General features: G+C 29.6%; 2 protein-coding genes across 2 annotated transcripts; one reads left to right on the top strand and one right to left on the bottom strand.

Moving 5' to 3' along the window:
* The first annotated feature begins 540 nt into the window (after positions 1-540).
* Positions 541-3,779, top strand: LOC124911366 (MLO-like protein 1). The gene is made up of 14 exons (XM_047451841.1): positions 541-830; positions 957-1,014; positions 1,091-1,299; positions 1,480-1,596; positions 1,677-1,746; positions 1,825-1,919; positions 2,011-2,085; positions 2,152-2,240; positions 2,344-2,393; positions 2,502-2,542; positions 2,643-2,852; positions 2,930-2,997; positions 3,305-3,365; positions 3,464-3,779. The coding sequence occupies exons 1-14, from the start codon at positions 702-704 to the stop codon at positions 3,653-3,655; spliced, it is 1,464 nt and encodes a 487-aa protein (XP_047307797.1). The 5' UTR covers positions 541-701; the 3' UTR covers positions 3,656-3,779.
* A 37-nt stretch (positions 3,780-3,816) lies between these two features.
* LOC124912947 (cytochrome b561 and DOMON domain-containing protein At3g07570) lies at positions 3,817-7,253 on the bottom strand. The gene is made up of 4 exons (XM_047453580.1): positions 7,059-7,253; positions 6,573-6,975; positions 4,173-4,462; positions 3,817-4,106 (listed from the first exon to the last, which is right to left on the bottom strand). Exons 1-4 carry the CDS (start codon positions 7,251-7,253, stop codon positions 3,876-3,878), a joined length of 1,119 nt encoding a protein of 372 aa, XP_047309536.1. The 3' UTR covers positions 3,817-3,875.
* Between the last annotated feature and the right edge of the window lie 12,100 nt (positions 7,254-19,353).

Below are 19,353 nucleotides of genomic sequence, written 5' to 3'. Positions count from 1 at the left end.
CACTTATTACTTCGTTTCAACTTAAAACGCTTTCAGATGAAATCAAATTTGTGATATTTTGGTCTTTGTGTTTTAAGCCACTCTTAACAATGTACTACTTTAGTGGGTTTAAATTAAATCCACTAATATAATAATACATAATTCTCTTACAAAAATTCTCCATATATATCATTTTTTTTTTATAAAACCCAATAATAAAAACCAACATCAAACAAGACATAAGTGTATTGAATATCTTTACCTATATTTTTATTTAAATTAACTTTTCTTAGTAAGATTTTGACTTAAGAAATTGCAATAAATTAGATATAGTAGTTGGTAATTACTATTTGAAAAAGAAAGAGAATAGAATCAGTTGGTATTCCAAATCAACTAAACCAACGTTAAAAATACAATCTTCCGAAATAGGCGCAATTGATTATTCGATTGATGTACCTAATTAATAATTAAGTTTAGTTTGTCTTCTTCTTCTTAACCTCAACGCTCCACGGACCACGCCTAAAGCACATTCATTCAAGTCGCTCTCTTTTCCTTGGCAGGCAGCTATTTCAAATATCTTCTTTGAGTCAGATTTCTTAAAGTTTGAAACTTCACAGAGAAACCCAAAAGGGTATTGTCAAAAACCCAGAAAGATTCCGTGATTTCTAGTAGTAAACGAGGAAGAAAAGGCGATTTCAAGTGATTTCTGAAGCGATTTCTCGATGTCTGGCGGCGAAGGAGATGGAGGGACGACTTTAGAGTTCACTCCAACATGGATTCTCGCCGGTGTTTGCACTATCATCGTTGGGATTTCACTAGCGGTTGAGCGCTTGCTTCATTATGCTGGAAAGGTTACTTCTTTTTCTCTTCAGAAACCGTGAACAGTTTGTTTTGAACACTACCCTTTTTGTCTAGATCTCTTCTGAATAAGTTGTTTTTTCTAACCCATTTTCGTTTGATTTGAGTAATTTTTGCAGCAACTTAAGAAGAATCAACAGAAACCCCTTTATGAAGCTTTACAGAAGATCAAAGAAGGTGAATGATTTGAAATCAAGTTCTTAAACGTACCCTTGATTTGTACATTTACATTTATGAACTGTTGATTTTGCAGAATTGATGTTATTGGGATTCATTTCGTTGCTTCTAACTGTGTTTCAAAACAGCATCACAAAGATCTGTGTCGGTAAGAATCTTACCCATCATTTCCTTCCTTGCAAGTTTGAAACTGAGGAAGAAGAGTCATCTGAGACGGAGGAATCTCCTATTCGGCATTTGCTTTCTGAACATGCCTCCTCTGCGATCGGTTACTGCACATCCAAGGTCAGCATACTATCCTCATGTTCATTCATAATCAAATGGTTTGTTTGTAAGTTAGGCTTCTCATATTAGAATGTCTCTTTGAGTAATTTTCTTCCTGTAAGAAGAGAATCTTAAATATACCCAAGAATTTTCCAAAGAGATCCCTAGAATTTACATCCATATTTTCTCTGATTTCTGCAGCATAAGGTTCCATTGTTATCTGTTGAAGCAATTCATCATCTACATATCTTTATATTCGTCCTGGCTATTGTTCATGTGACGTTTTGTGTCTTAACTGTTCTGTTTGGAGGAGCAAAGGTCAGTAAAAATACATATGAATCAGATTTTTTCATAAATTTTAGTTTCTCCTTAAGGTGAGTACCTTTTCATGGTTGTAGATACGTCAATGGAAAAGTTGGGAAGACGCCATTGCAAAGGAGAGTAATGACAGTACCAGTTCAGGACAAGGTTTTGAATCCTTAGCTTGAAATTTCTCATGTTTTTATTGCGCTGTTTACAAGTTATTGACATTCTTGTTGTATACAGCCTTGCATCCAAAGCTGACCGATGTCCATCAACATGATTTTATAAGGGGTCGCTTTCGAGGCATTGGTGGACATTCTGTGATTTTGGGATGGCTGGTAGGTAGATAAGATATTCAAGTTTCGATCATCTCATTGCAGAAATTTTCCTCACCCTTGATTATATATATATATTTTTTTCAATTCCCAGCATGCGTTTTTCAAGCAATTCTATGCATCGGTCACTAAGTCAGACTACATGACACTCAGACTTGGTTTCATTATGGTACGTAACCACCGAATTTTGTTTTTAATATTATTTTCGCCTGTTTTTAATATGATTTTTCCATAGACACATTGCAAAGGAAACCCTAAGTTCAATTTTCACAAGTACATGATAAGAGCTTTGGAAGACGATTTCATTGAAGTTGTGGGTATAAGGCAAGTAAAAATATAATAATACCCAATATTGCTTTGTTTTGTTCAACCAAGAAGCAAAAACCATTTAATTTTTTTAATACCCATTTCTTTTAATTTGTTGCAGTTGGTATCTCTGGGTATTTGTTGTCATCTTCCTGTTGCTGAATATTAACGGTATCAATCAATCTTACGAAAAATTATCTATTGGAGGAGCTCTTCATTTCTGATTCATTTCGTTGAACAGTCATTTGAACAGTGTATCTTTTACTTATTTGATTGCAGGATGGCACACATACTTCTGGATTGCCTTCATTCCTTTCATTGTGAGTTAAGAATTGGTTAAGACTTTTTATGAACTGAACCGAGATCGAATTGAAATTTCAGTTTCTTAATATGTTTTTCTTTGTGTGTATTATGTTACAGCTTCTACTTGCTGTGGGTACTAAGCTTGAACACATAATTACTCAATTGGCTCACGAGGTTGCAGAGAAACATGTTGCAATAGAAGGGGACCTAGTTGTTAAACCTTCAGATGATCACTTTTGGTGCCATCGTCCCCGCATTGTTCTCTACCTGATTCATTTCATACTATTTCAAAACGCATTCGAGATTGGATTTTTCTTCTGGATATGGGTACGTAAAAATGGTAAAGGGTAAAACCTTGATGCTTAGTAAATTCTAAGTGTTTATTTTGTTTGTATCATTTACAGGTTCAATACGGTTTTGATTCTTGTATCATGGGACAAGTCCGTTACATAGTGCCAAGGCTCGTTCTAGGGTGAGTCTTATTTTCATCTATATACATCCACTAGAGGCGTTCTTCTTCTTTACCCATTTTGAAACATTTTATCGATTTTGGATCTGGGTCTGGATCTAGACAAGAAACCATTAATAAATTTCCCTAGAAACACTTTCTTTTTGTCAATTATCTCATATGGATGTGAGCTCCGACGAAATCAAGTTTGGAAATAGAACTATTTCTCATCTAAATTCAGATCCAAACCCAAGCTTTTCTCGATATCCTTCTTTTATTATCAAAATTTGACGCGCTTACATGCTTTGTTAATCGTTTTTTCCTGCTTCAGGGTAATAGTTCAGGTATTATGCAGTTACAGTACCCTTCCACTATATGCACTTGTGACACAGGTGAGTACTAGTAAATAAATATTACAATTTTCTTTCTAAAATTGTATTTTCTTTTCTTCAAATCTGACCACTTAATTGTTTCATGCACGATGATGAAGATGGGAAGTTCGTTCAAGAAGGCAATATTTGAGGAGCATGTACAAGTGGGCCTTGTCGGATGGGCACAAAAAGTGAAGAGAAAGACACAGCTGAAGGCGGCTGCTGCTGCTGCTTCAGAAAGTGGCTCTGGCCATGGGAGCTCATCCGACGTCAAAATACAGCTTGGAGTTCTTCAGAGACAGCAGCCCTAAGATAAATATCAAATACAGAACTTGAAACCTCAAAAATCAATCTTTGTCTTGTTTCGTTATAACTGGGAAGATGCATATTTCAACTATGAGCATTATATTAGTATACAATGGCTCTTTTTTGTCAGAAAATCTTGCATTCAACATGTCAAAAGTATAACAAACACAAAAAAATACATGTAAATAAAGAAGAAAAGAACAGCATGTATGAATCAATCTTGTTCTATTTCTTCATCCACATCCTAATCTCTAATAGAATTGTAGCAAAAAACATGGCAACTAAGATGATAGCATAAGCTGCCCTCCATTCATTTCCAGCTTTCCCCAACTGAATTCCATAGAACACATTAATAGCTGCCAAGATAATCACAAATCTCCCAACTACATAATGATACCAATTCCAATACTTTCTGTACTTCGATCCCTTCTCTGGCCTCGCAATGAATGCCATAACCTGTCATTCATTCGTTCATGTTAGAAACAGTTAATGATAGATTATTTTTACATAATTACGAGTTACCTGAAGGCAACCGAGGACGAGGACTGTGATTCCAATTCCCTTATGTCTATTAACAAAGACAGAAAGCTTGTTCTTCAAGATGAAACCACAGATAACTCCTGTAACTCCGAGGATGAAGCCCAATGATTGGATGAACACGTGACAGTAGAACCAGAGCGGATCCCATTTCTTGAAGAATCGAGCTACAATGACTCCTATTGGTAATAGAATTCCCCATCCCAGCATGTTCAATATCCCATGGCTCCTCCTTAGATTCCCGTATTCATTGATTTTTGTTTGCGTTTGAATACCTGTGGATCGCGTTATTGAGAATATGAAGAGTAAGAATTAATACTTAGATTCTTTTTTTTTTTTCTCTAATGGTCTTACCATCAGTATAGTCATCAGTATAGTCATCAGAATTGTCATCAGTATTGTCATTAGTTTTGCCATTAGTATTGTCATCAGTATTGCCCTTAGTATTGTCTTTAGTATTGGCATTTGCATTGCTTCGAGTTTTCTTTTTCTTCTTACGACTTTGTAAACATCTTGTTCTAGGAATTTTCTCGAGGTTCCATTTATACCGAGCCCACTGGAAAATACTTTTTGGAGCTGTGTATGGGTTGGATTATTAATAATTGTTTTTGAACATTTTTTTTATCTTATATCGAATTGTAGATGAGATAATATTTTGAAACATAATTTATTAACTCATTTGTTCTTATATAAGATTCATACTAAGATTAAGTTCCAAACAATATTTCTACATTACATTTTTTTTAATTGAAGAACCTCTCCATTCTATCCATTGGAACTTTTTTGATATTTTAGGGTCAAATTGGATTATTGAAATTTACATTGATATTCAATTTTTATGTTCGAGAAACTATATTATTGCAATTCAATTTTAATTTTTAATTTTTTTTAATATTGATTCAAAATGTTAACTTTCAAAAGGTTCGATAGGTTAAAAAATAACAGTTCGAAATGTTAATTTACTAAATAAAATAAGTAAATATATTTGTTTTATTATTTTACCTTCTTAAATTCAGAAAAATATCAATTCAACTTATTATCATGTTGTAAATAACAAAATATTTTTATTTAGAAATTTTTTTAAAAAAAATATTGAAACTAAAATTCCAAGTTAAAAGAATAAAATTGAGAATTACAAAAACTACATTGGTTTGAATTGTAATATTAGATGGTCTACAAAATTTAAGAATTGAAATTATAACTCAATTATAATTTCAAATTTTATTTCAATTTCATGACTACCAAACACACCCAAAAAATAATTTATATGAGGTTTAAAAAAATAAATTATTAAATATTTTTTTATTTGAATTTAATAAAAATTATAATCAATAAAATAAATTATTTGATAGTTAAAACTTATGGAATCCTTTGCTCTCAATTTGTCATGTTCTCTCTATTCCCTCCTTATTGGGAACAATATTGACTTTTTTTTAATTATTACGATATTGCCCTAACCCTGTGAGGGGAAATAGAGGGAATACAACACATTGGGAATAGAAGATCCTTTCGAAACCAGTAATTTTTAACATAAAATGTTAATTAGATATTTTTGTAAAAATTTAGCAAGTTTACATTATAAATGGACCATCTATTTTCAGTGAGCCCATTACCTTTTAGTTTCTTATGTGGACACTTTTAAATGGACCAGTGTATATCAAACAAATATCTTAATAATATATATTTAAATTAATTTTCTTATAATCTAATAATTTGATAAATAAATTTAGTTACATTTTTTTAATTTTTTAAGCATATGAATTTAATAGGGATACAAAGCCCCGTTAAAATAGAATTTGAATTAAAATTTCAATTCTAATTTCAATTTCAAATAGGCTAAAGAAAAATCTAAAACCTATAGATAAAACTAACTATATTATAAACTATAGTAATTTTGAGAAAACATTTTATAATATATTTTTTTATTCTAATAAAATATAAATATTAGTGGTAAATAAAACAATATTTTTTAATGTTTATCACATAATTGCATGTAAAAACCATTAGGATTGGTTAAACATGAAAATACTGTACATTCAAAATGGTTAACTTTATTTTAAAATATATTTTAATTTTTTTAAAAACAAATTCAGATATATAATATTATAACTAAAAGTTAACCTTAAAATATTTTGTTTTACAAATTGAAACTAGATTAGTTGGTTCTCAATAAGGGTGCCCTAAATTGGTCTTGTAGTTAACCTTAATCACTAGGGCAGCCCTCCAAACTCCAGTTAATGAGAATATTGACTAATCCACTCTCATATAATTTTTTAATATTTTAATATGAATGAGTCAAGAACGTGTAATTACGTGTTAATCATAGTAATTAAGAAACAATTAATTAATAAATAAATAAATTAATTAATTAAGAAATGAACTAACCTGTAGTATAATCAATGAAAGTCTTAATCATATCCGCATGCTCAGTCAATCGAAAAGTAGTAATCGATGGCAAAACTCCGGTTCTTCCAACCGAATAAATTAACCGGTTCAACGGTTGAACCGTTCTAACTTGAAACGCCATATATATATCCGACCCATCTACAATTATTGATGACGTATTCGCCACCAAGTTTAAGTTCCCCTCGTCCGGCACCACCAGCTCCGGCGACTTTCCGGTGAGATCATACTGTTTTATAATTGCAACGCCGCTGTTTGCCACCCATCCCACCATCGCACTAGACCCTATCATATCTCCGTTGGGTGAAAATCCGATCGCCACGTAAGCGTTTTTATTGGGTGCTTGAAGAACAAAACTCCATAGATTCGTGGCCGCTTGTTTGTACTGTCGATCATCGTTAAAACAAAAGTTAACCCACAAATTCAAATTCAAATTCAAATTCAAAGTTAGAATTGATTAATATTTACTCTGAGGGTGTAGTTTTGAGAAGACCAAACATGGTTGCAGATGAGGGAAGTTGTGTCGAAGAGAATTTGATCGTTGAAGAAGAGATTAGTGGTGCAGGAAATATTGGGTTGAGAGATCACCGGAGAAGATGAAGATAGGAGAAGAAACCCTACAAATTGGAAGAATTTCAGCTGAGACGACGTCGTTTTCTTCATCTCTCTTCTCTCTCCGGCAGCTTTCTCTCTCTATCTCTATGATGATAGTAACAATGGGAAATGATAATTAAGAAGATAATGGGGTTGGAGCAGTTGACAATAGTATAAATAAATAAATAAAAGTTATTTAATATTATAATTATTTGAAATTAACCAATGTGGTTGGTGTTTGATCTGGTTAATGATGGAGATAGTTGTTGTTGTTCTGTATATCTATGAGATGCAGACTGGCTGGCAATAATTAAGGATTTAAGGTCTTTTTAAAAAATAAAAAAATAGAATTGGACCATGGAATAAATATATCAAATACTCTCAATTTACAATTTATTATTCTTAAATTGTTGCAAATTTAGTTTTAGATTATTGCAATTGTTTATATTCATTTAAATAAATGTAAATTGCAAGTGGATAGGAAAAGAATAAAGAGAGTTGAATTTGGAGAGTTGAGGATTGAGATAAGCTTAAATTAATGATTTGGACTAAAGAATGGGTATTGGGCTTTATTATCTATTTGGGCTGAGAGAATTGGTTAGTTTGATTTTTGGGTTATTTGAGTTATTCCATAATTTTTTTAAGCCTATTTAAAAATCGAACTAAATTCAAATAAAAATGAATTGATTCAAATTTGATTTTCGGTTTAAATTAGAATTGAATTTATTTTTTGTTATATTTATTACCAAATTAATTTTGAATTCGAATTATTATTGAAAGTCATTCATGTGTGTCGATTCCTTCATGATTAGGTTTAAATTCTAATTGAATTGAATTTTTTTACATTTATTATCGAATTAATTTTGAATTTGAATTATTCTTGAAAGTCATTCATGTGTGTCGATTCCTTTATGATTACTTAAAAATTGAGATACTACTTTAACCGTATTTCATTATATTATATTATTCAACAGTAAAGTTAACGCAAATAAAAATGATAATATAATTTTAACGCCAAAGAAGAGGTCTAACTAATCACGTGATAATAATCTTTCATCCTGAATCAATGCGTCAAAAGACTTTCCCGGATTTAATTTAATCCACATAGTTAGGGGTTTTCATCGGTTTGGATTCTTCGATTTTTTTAGCAAATTCGAAAATCGAAACGAATTCAAATAAATTATAATAAAATCGAACCGAATTCAAATTTGATTTTCGGTTTAAATTCAATTTTGTTTTTTTTATTTTATTGCTAAATCAAATTTGAAATTGATTTTTTTTCCAAATAAATTAACAAAACAATTATAAAATCCAACATAAAAAAGTCTAAAACTATATAAAAAAAAGAAAGAAAAAAAAATAAAAATCATTCAAACTATTTTTGTGATTGATCTATGACTTTCAATGTTAATGTTAAGTGGTTGAATGAGTCAATACCATAAATATGGCGATAGAGACGTTGGTAATGGTGATGAGTGTTTTCGATAAGAAAGAATAAAGAGATGAGTCAAGACAAGACTCAAGAGTCTTGACAAGTGAAGTGATTTGATGAATTAGAGTATTAGAAATGAAAGAGGGATTACTAGATTTAGTAGTGGGACACACGACAGACATTATATGTAATAAATTATATAAAATATAATTAAAATAAATAATAAAAAATGAATTTTGTTTTCGGTTTAGGTTTCGAGTTGAAACTCAATTGAAAAATCAAATCGCAGGAGTTTTTTCCTGCGATTCAATAATGTGTCTTTGTGTGCTTAATTTTATCGCTTGATAGTTCGTTTAGTTATCTTGATTATCTCGTTATGGGAAAAAAATCAAGTATTATGCGATTGTTATACAAATGTTTTTCCTAACATAATGTTAAGATTATAAAAAACATAACCATTTTCAAAAAAATTACATGTAAATATAGAAGAAAAGAGCAGCATGTATGAATCAATCTTGTTTTATTTCTTCATCCACTTCCTAATCTCTAATATAGTTGTAGGAACAGACCTGACAACTAAGATAGTAGTATAAGCTTTCTCCAAATGATTTCCATGGAACACATTAAAGGCTGCCAAAACTATCAATAAACTCCCAACTGCATAATGATACCAATTCCAATACTTTCTGTCCTTTGATCCCTTATCTGGCCTAGTCTTGAATGCCATTATCTGTCATTCATTCAATCATGTTAGAAACAGATAATGATCTTGACAAATAACAACAAAGAACCAGAGTGAGTCCCATTCTGTTACCTGAAGGCAACCGAGGATGTGGACTGAGATTCCGATTCTGTTATGTAAATTGAAGAGTACATAAAGCTTGATCTTCAAGATGAAGCCACAGATAACTCCTATAACTCTGATGATGAAAGTTAACCCACAAATTCAAATTCAAAGTTAGAATTGATTAATAATTACTCTGAGGGTGTAGTTTTGAGAAGGCCAAACATGGTTGCAGGTGAGGGAAGTTGTCGAAGAGAATTTGACCGTTGAAGAAGAGATTAGTAGTGCAGGAAATATTGGGTTGAGAGATCACCGGAGAAGAAATCCCACAACTAGGGAGAATTTCAGCTGAGACGACGTCGTTTTCTTCATGTCTCCTCCTGCTCTGTTTTCCTTCTCCGGCAACAAAGATGGAATGCTCGAGGAATTGTCACATTTGTATAATCAAAGTTGTGGAAGCCAAATATTGGAGGACAAGTTTATGAAAACATGTTTAATCCTTTGTCATGAGGAATCTTAGTTTAGACATATTTGGTGTAGGTGATATAATCTCATTTGTTTTGTTATATTTAATATATGATAGGTAGTTTTACTCATTCAAAAAATAGTTTGGATGCAAACTTAATCACATGTTTCAAATATATTGTTGTATTGAATGATGCTATTGCTAATATTTTCCAATGTTTTCTCCATTCATTACATATGATTAGAAATAAGTAAATGCAAAACAAATGTACAACCAATGAGTGTGTTATGTGTAGTTTAGGACTAAATCATGGCTAAGAACAGGAACGAACGGATCCAGAATTTAGAGTTTGGGTGGACTTAAAAAAAGTTTAGGGTGGGTTTAAGAAAATAACAAGAATTTTTTTGAATAAAACAAGTGAATAAAAAAATAAATTTTACTATTTTTTTTATAATTAGATAAAGAAACAGTGAATTTTATTAAAATCTTTTAACAAATTAGGGGTGATATGACATTTCTATCGTAAAAAAAATCCGAGGTCTGCAAAATCGAACCCTTACATATATCCGTCCCTAGTTGAGAAGCTCCTTAAATTGGTTCAAGACCCACGTAAGAACCTTGAGCCATAGCATGTTCACTACTAAGAGTAGGAACCACTTATTTTGTCTTTCCCTTACCCATATTCAAATATACATCTCAATATAAACTACTTGCCAACAACCAAAACCAATTCATCATCAACAAACAATATATATATTTTAAAGATTAAAATTCATGATCAATCAAACCATCCATTGGCAGGACAAATAATTCAATTCATTCAAACATCCAAAACAACTATGAAAGTTGAACTAGTTTACCCAAATTGAGAATAAATTATGAAGAATCTCAATAGAAGAAAAGCAAGCAATGCAACAAATTCTTTACCTAGAAGGTCCTAGGATCATGTTGGCGAGTTCAATGTTAATCTTTACAGGGATTGGAGGCAAGTTCTTCATAAGCTCTATATCTTCTTCCATGCTTCATAATCACAAATTACAAATAATAAGTTTCTAAGTATTAAATGTTAAATCTTAACTATACCAAAGAAATAAAACACACCATACTTTCTAAAGATAGTAAAGATGTTATTCCTTGCTTGGCTTAACAAATTGAGATTTTCATTTATCTGAAAAGAAACCATGAGAATAATTAGACTATAAAAGATTGATGATTGATTATTGAAGAAAATTCACAAATCTTTTGTTGAATCTAACATTTAACTCAAAGAATGTGCTCCACCTGGATAAGGCTGAAATTTGAGGTAATTTGTTCGTAAACCTTGTTATTTTCTTCCATCACCTCCCCAATCACGTCTGTTGTAATTGCAACTGAAAAAAGTTATTGTTATTTTTAGTTTTGAAAAGAAAAATTGATTAAAACGCAGCCAACATCTTAAATATCACATTATCCAACAGTAAAACGATACCAAAATCTCAGGAATTTACAATAGATAAGATTTCGTGACTAAGAAATGTTTAAAGTATAAAAGAGTGAGGTAACCTTTGAATGGGACGTCGACTTCACTTGTAACTGCATCAATTAGTTTGCCATCAAATGATCTTTTTGAACCCTTATTTTTGAAAAAAACAAATTATTAAATGGAGGACAGTATTCTTAATTTGAATATGAAATCCAAAAATGTTATTCTAGGAAGAACCACAAAATAGTTATAGATAAAAAAAAAAACAATACCCTTTTATCTTTATTCAGATTTCCTTTTCCATTGATCATTGTTTCCTGTGGATCATCAAACAACAAATATTTTCATGATTCAAACATAAAAATCGATAAGAAACGAGATGAACGAGGAATATATACAGTTATCCATTTTATTCGGAGTGCTACATCACGAATTGTTTTGTCATTGAAATGGTCAGCAATCTTTGAATACTTGGAAAAGTTGGACTCTGTTGCATATCTGAAAAAGAATTAAGAGATACTTAGAAGAAAGAAAGAACTTGATATGTGCTAAGTTAATCAAATTATCTAAAAAGAACACAAGAAAATGTTAATTAGAATGTTGAAAAATATGTAAAACTACACCAAAAGTTATAACATAAATTATGATAAGTGACTCCATTGTGTACAATAAAAGAAGAAAAACAAATATAGTCAAACAATATGATTGTTTTATTGATTGCTTTGTAAAACAGAAATAGAAAAGTCTGAATTTTATGTGAAGAAAATAAAAAATAAAAACAAATCAAAGTCATTACAATAGTTATAAATAAATAAATAAATCGAGATAAAAGAGATTAGTCTATAAAGAGAATGCTATCATATGAACTCAATTCGAACTTCTTTTTATTGATCTATTTTCTAAAAATTGAAACTTTAGATAAATCGATTCGCAATATCAATTGGCGTAATTGAATAATTATAAACAACCTATCATCGGGTAGTTAAAGTGTCAAATATATTACATTAAAATTCAAATATTTCAGTTTCGATTCTCGATAAGATCACTCTTATTGAAAGAAGATTGAATAATTAGATTAAGCTATACAATGAAAACAAAAGTCTTCAAAAAATCTGAATGAGAAAAAAAAGATAATAAAAGAGGAAGAACGAGAAATATTAACTTACATGGTAAGCAATTTTTCCAACCGAGCTTGATCATCCAACGACCAAACAACGGAAATTTGAGAACTTTTCCATAGCACTGATGAATCCATACGAGATTTGTTTCCTGAAGCCATCAAATCTCTACTGAATTTGTTACAAGTAAATGCAAATCTTTATAATATCTCTTTAAAGAAAATTTGTACTTTAAGAAAAATATTACAAGAGTTTGGGAATTCAACCTAAATAAGGGAAAATACTTAATTGCTAATGGATTTATATAATTATTAATTGACAAAAGAGGAAAATAAAGTGACTTTATTTTTAATTTAGTCAAAGAACAATTAATTAATTTTAATTTTAAAAAAGTTATAAAAATAATCCGATGTATTTATGTTCCATTTACAAGTCACAAATGTAGGATGTATAAAGTTTGTTATTTTCCAAAGTAACATAAAAAAATAAAATATAAAATAAGTTGATAAATTCAAAGTGATCTAATAAATTAGATAAATATGATTATAGGACATTAAATGTTAATAACGAATGATGAAACCCTTTTTATTAAAAGAAATTGAATCATATTTATGATTGATGAGATAATTATGAATGACGAGATAAGTTTATCTTACAATTTTGTAAATATAAAATAAAATAAAATAGATTTGAAACTAATATAACCAAGTTTTTTAGTTTTCAAATACATTGATGTTCTTTTAGCAATATAATGATTTTTTATGTGATATTTTGTAAAATCATATTATAATTATAATTATAATCACTCTTAAAAATTATTACAATAAAATAATTTTATTGATTTATAAAATCTGATTAGGTGAAAAAGTATTAAAAAAAAGTGTTTCTTTTTGACATATTTATTATAAATAATGTTTTTTCAGTTAAACATGCTTTTTTTTTTTTTTTTTTTTTTATGCGATAAAATTACTCACCAAAAAGATATATGTTATAAAGAAACTTTTTAACTACTAACAATTTTTTAACTAGTTGAAAACATTTATAGTCAGATTTTGGTGATATATATTTTTAAATCTTTTTCTCTTGATTTAAATCAGATAATATTTTCAGAAATAATTTCACTAGATATATATCTACAAATTAATTGACGTTTTTTTAAATCTGAATTCATATTATATTCAAATCTAACTCATAAATTGTTTTCTATGTAATCATAAAGAAATTTTATAAATGTTTTTCTATATTTTAGACACCCATATTATACACCATATATTTATAATTAAATTTTAAACTTATAAACTAAAAACAATATAAATAAAGAGGATATGAAAAAATATTTGAGAGAAGAAATGACGTGACATCACCTTATTGGTTGGAAAAAATAAAAAGTGTAAATAAAGAAAGAATAGAGAGAAATTCTTTTATTTTTTCAATCAATCAGATTGCACAACCTCATTCTCTTTCACATTCCGTCACCCAAATTTCATCTCCCAATAGTGTTTGTTTTATAGATAAAAATAATAATACATGTTTGCTAGACCGGGTGAGACACATGAAGCGAACACTTAGACCCTTAAAGGATCCTAGACCATGGCATGGACCTAGACACAGCCATGCGCCCTAATAGAAGGCCCAAGGTCATGCACATGGAAGGGACAACATAGGACCTTTGGACGCAGTCAACGAACGCATGCCACTCGCTAGCGATAGGAGGTCATCGACGTGCGACCAACGACCCTATTGTCCGTCTTCTTCTCTACGCGACGCAAATAGAAAAGACACAATTTTGGAAAATGAAACTAAGCTCATTTCTGGATTGTTTAAGTTCGAAAAAGATAATGATTAATAAATATAATCAATATAATATATTTTATATTATATCTCTAATATATTATATTGATTATATTTATTAATGATCACAACTACCATTTGATCATTTTCCCTAAGGCCTTGCACAAAACCAAGGATCGGGCGAAGCGAGTTGAACCGACAAACTTTGTTTAAATTTTCGGGATATCTGAAAATTAGGGCTATTGTGTGTTTGACTCGAGAAAGTTTTGTCGTTAACATCTTCTAGACGTCACTGGGAATGGAGGATTGAGCGTGATGAATGCTTTCTTGAACAAGAGATGTTACAAGATGATGAGAAAAATAAGTTGTTACCATTTCTAATATCTGAAAATCTGGGTTGACCTTCCGCAAAATCGAATCCCTACATATATCCGTTCCTAGTTGAGAAGCTCCTTAAATTGGTCTAAGAACACACGTAAGAACCTTGAGCCATAGCATGCTCATATTACTCCAAATGATCACTACTAAGAGTAGGAACCACCTCTTTTGTCTTTCCCTTACCCATATTCAAATATACATCTCAATATAAATTACTTGCCAGCAACCAAAACCAATTCATCATCAACAATATATATATTTTTAAGATTAAAATTCATGATCAATCAAACCATCCATTGGCAGGACAAATAATTCAATTCATTCAAACATCCAAAACAACTATGAAAGTCAAACTAGTTTACCCAAATTGAGAATAAATTATGAAGAATCTCAATAGAAGAAAAGCAAGCAATGCAACAAATTCTTTACCTAGAAGGTCCTAGGATCATGTTGGCGAGTTCAATGTTAATCTTTACAGGGATTGGAGGCAAGTTCTTCATAAGCTCTATATCTTCTTCCATGCTTCAAAATCACAAATTACAAATAATAAGTTTCTAAGTATTAAATGTTAAATCTTAACTACACCAAAGAAATAAAACACACCATACTTTCTAAAGATAGTAAAGATGTTATTCCTTGCTTGACTTAACAAATTGAGATTTTCATTTATCTGAAAAGAAACCATGAGAATAATTAGACTATAAAAGAATGATGATTGATTATTGAAGAAAATTCTCAAATCTTTTGTTGAATCTAACATTTAACTCAAAGAATGTGTTTCACCTGGATAAGGCTGAAATTTGAGGTAATTTGTTCGTAAACCTTGTTATTTTCTTCCATCACCTCCCCAATCACGTCTGTTGTAATTGCAACTGAAAAAAGTTATTGTTATTTTTAGTTTTGAAAAGAAAAATTGATTAAAACGCAGCCAACATCTTAAATATCACATTATCCAACAGTAAAACGATACCAAAATCTCAGGAATTTACAATAGATAAGATTTCGTGACTAAGAAAATGTTTAAAGTATAAAAGAGTGAGGTAACCTTTGAATGGGACGTCGACTTCACTTGTAACTGCATCAATTAGTTTGCCATCAAATGATCTTTTTGAACCCTTATTTTTGAAAAAAACAAATTATTAAATGGAGGACAGTATTCTTAATTTGAATATGAAATCCAAAAATGTTATTCTAGGAAGAACCACAAAATAGTTATAGATAAAAAAAAAAAACAATACCCTTTTATCTTTATTCAGATTTCCTTTTCCATTGATCATTGTTTCCTGTGGATCATCAAACAACAAATATTTTCATGATTCAAACATAAAAATCGATAAGAAACGAGATGAACGAGGAATATATACAGTTATCCATTTGATTCGGAGTGCTACATCACGAATTGTTTTGTCATTGAAATGGTCAGCAATCTTTGAATACTTGGAAAAGTTGGACTCTGTTGCATATCTGAAAAAGAATTAAGAGATACTTAGACGAAAGAAAGAAAGAACCTGATATGTACTAAGTTAATCAAATTATCTATAAAGAACACAAGAAAATGTTAATTAGAATGTTGAAAAATATGTAAAACTACACCAAAGTTATAACATAAATTATGATAAGAGAATTAAAATGAGAATATTAAAACATAAATTATGATAAGTGACTCCATTGCGTACAATAAAAGAAGAAAAACAAATATAGTCAAACAATATGATTGTTTTATTGATTGCCTTTGTAAAACAGAAATAGAAAAGTCGGAATTTTATGTGAAGAAATAAAAAATAAAAACAAATCAAAGTCATTACAATAGTTATAAATAAATAAAAAAATCGAGATGAAAGAGATTAATCTATAAAGAGAATGCTATCATATGAACTCAATTCGATATGAAGTTTGCTTCTTATTTATCTATTTTCTAAAAATTGAAACTTTAGATAAATCGATTCGCAATATCAATTGGCGTAATTGAATAATAATAAACAACCTATCATCAAGTAGTTAAAGTGTCAAATATATTACATTAAAATTCAAATATTTCAGTTTCGATTCTCAATAAGATCACTCTTATTGAAGAAAGAAGATTGAATAATTAGATTAAGCTATACAATGAAAACAAAAGTCTTCAAAAAATCTGAATAAGAAAAAAAAGATAATAAAAAAGGAAGAACTAGAGATATTAACTTACATGGTAAGCAATTTTTCCAACCGAGTTTGATCATCCAACGACCAAACAACGGAAATTTGAGAACTTTTCCAAAGCACCGATGAATCCATAAGAGATTTGTTTCCTGAAGCCATCAAATCTCTACTGAATTTGTTACAAGTAAATGCAAATCTTTTTAAAGAAAAATTTTACTTAAAGAAAAATATTAAAAGAGTTTGGAAATCCAACCTAAATAAGGGAAAATACTTAATTGCTAATGGATTTATGTTATTATTAATTGACAAAAGAGGAAAATAAAATGGCTTTATTTTTAGTCAAAGAACAATTTAATTTTAATTTTAAAAAGTTATAAAAAAAATCCAATGTATTTATGTTCCATTTACAAGTCACAAATGTATAGGATGTATAAAGTTTGTTATTTTCCATCAACATAAGTAACATACAAAATAAAATATAAAATAAGTTGATAAATTCAAAGGGATCTAATTAAATTAATTAGATAAATATGACTTTGGACAGTTAATGTTAATAACAAATGATGGACCCTTTTCATTAAAATAAATTAAATAATATTTATGATTGATGAGATAATTATGAATGATGAGATAAGTTTATTTTACAATTTTGTAAATATAAAATAAAATAGATTTGAAACTAATATAACCAAGTTTTTTAGTTTTCAAATACAATATAATGATTTTTTATGTGATATTTTGTAAAATCATATTATAATTATAATCCCTCTTAAAAATTATTAAGATAAAATAATTTTATTGATTTATAAAATCTGATTAGGTGAAAAAGTTTGAAAAAAAAGTGTTTTTTTTGACATATTTATTATAAATAATATTTTTTCAGTCAAACATGCTTTCTTTATTTTTTTTTCTTTTTCTTTTTTAATTTCATAAAATTACTCACCAAAAAGATATATGCTAAACAAATTATAAAGAAACTTATCTCATCAAAATTATAATGAAACTTATCTCATCATTCATATATATCTACAAATTAGTTGTCACTTTTTTATGTCCGAATTCATATTATATTCAAATCTAACTCATAAATTGTTTTCGATATAATCATAAAGAAATTTTATAAAAGTTTTTCCATATTTTAGACACCATATATTTATAATTAAATTTTAGGTTTATAAACTAAAAACAATATAAATAACTAAATGGCTTAAAAATGAACTTTATCTATTTAGTAAATCAATCAGATTGCGTCATGTCATTCCATCTCACATTCCGTCACCCAAAATTCATTCTTCAATCATTTCTCATAAATAAATTAAACAAACTAAATGGCTTAAAAATAAAGTTTATCTATTTAATTGTGGTTGCGATTCGTGTTTGTTTTATAGATAAAATAAAATAATACATGTTTTGCTAGACGGGGTGAGACACATGAAGCAAACACTTAGACCCTTTAAAGGATCCTAAACCCTGGCATAGACCTAGACGCAGCCATGCACCCTAATAGAAGGCCCAAGGTCATGCACATGGAAGGGACAACATAGGACCTTTGGACGCGGTCAACGAACACATGCCACTCGCTAGCGATAGGAGGTCATCGACGTGCGACCAATGAACTTATTGTCACCTTCTTCTCCGCGCGACGCAAATAGAAAAGACACAATTTTGGAAAATGAGACCAAGCTCATTTTTGGATTGTTTTCAGAAGTTCGAAAAGGGTAATGATCACAATTGTCATGTGATCATTTTCCCTAAGGCCTTGTACAAAACCAGGGATCGGACAAAGCGAATTGAACCGACAAACTTTGTTTGAATTTTCGGGATATCCGAAAATTAGGACTATTGTGTGTTCGGCTCGAGAAAGTTTTGTCGTTAACATCTTCTAGACGTTATTGGGAATGGAGGATTGAGTGTGATGGATGCTTTCTTGAACAAGAGATGTTACAAGATGATGAGGAAAATAAGTTGTTACAATTTCTAATGGGACTTAACTAACAGTATTGTAAGCATGGAAATTTGACTTACCCTATTTGTAAAATAATATTATTATGTTTAATAATATTAAAATAATATTTTGAATTTTTATATTCAAAATAACTTAAAAGAAGGAATTAAAACCTAATTAAGGATTAATTATTGTGATAATTAAACCTTAATTAAGAAAACTTTCCAAAATTCCAAAAATAATTTGAGAATAAAATATATGTATATATTTTACCCAAATTAGACCAAGGAAGGGGTTAAAAATATTTAATTATGATTTATTCATGATTTATGTTTAATTCATTTCTTAAATCAATTAAATAAAATACCCCAAAAATTCCAAAAAAATAAAATATGAACATAATTATTATTATGAATCTAGAAATAATTTTTGTGAAATTTTTGGTGAAAAAATGGATTCAAAAGGAATTAAATTTGATTTTTAATAACATTTTAAATAAAATTAAAATTGCATAATCCTGTGTGGCTGATTTTATGTTTAAACTTTGCAGCAGGATCTTGGACCATCAGATGAGCGCCCAGATCTCATCCAACAGCCCAGAACGCACCAGAAATCCAACTGTAACGGAACCACACGCACGCGCCCGCACCGGAT

The sequence above is a fragment of the Impatiens glandulifera genome, chromosome 8 (genome assembly GCF_907164915.1).
Source record: "Impatiens glandulifera chromosome 8, dImpGla2.1, whole genome shotgun sequence".
Lineage (NCBI taxonomy): Eukaryota > Viridiplantae > Streptophyta > Magnoliopsida > Ericales > Balsaminaceae > Impatiens > Impatiens glandulifera.
The sequence above is the reverse complement of the archived record's forward strand: the minus strand, read 5'-3'. Positions and strand labels throughout refer to the sequence as shown.

What these genes read in the sequence shown, in the direction of transcription:
- LOC124911366 (XM_047451841.1), top strand. Translation starts at nt 702, where the DNA reads ATGTCTGGCGGCGAAGGAGATGGAGGGACGACTTTAGAGTTCACTCCA. An exon ending in GTGCCAAGGCTCGTTCTAGG is followed by an intron (nt 2,998 to 3,304) that starts GTGAGTCTTATT and finishes TTCCTGCTTCAG; the next exon opens with GGTAATAGTTCAGGTATTAT. An exon ending in TATATGCACTTGTGACACAG is followed by an intron (nt 3,366 to 3,463) that starts GTGAGTACTAGT and finishes ACGATGATGAAG; the next exon opens with ATGGGAAGTTCGTTCAAGAA.
- LOC124912947 (XM_047453580.1), bottom strand. Translation starts at nt 7,253, where the DNA reads ATGAAGAAAACGACGTCGTCTCAGCTGAAATTCTTCCAATTTGTAGGG. An exon ending in CTCAAAACTACACCCTCAGA is followed by an intron (nt 6,976 to 7,058) that starts GTAAATATTAAT and finishes GATGATCGACAG; the next exon opens with TACAAACAAGCGGCCACGAA. An exon ending in TTTCATTGATTATACTACAG is followed by an intron (nt 4,463 to 6,572) that starts GTTAGTTCATTT and finishes CGCGATCCACAG; the next exon opens with GTATTCAAACGCAAACAAAA.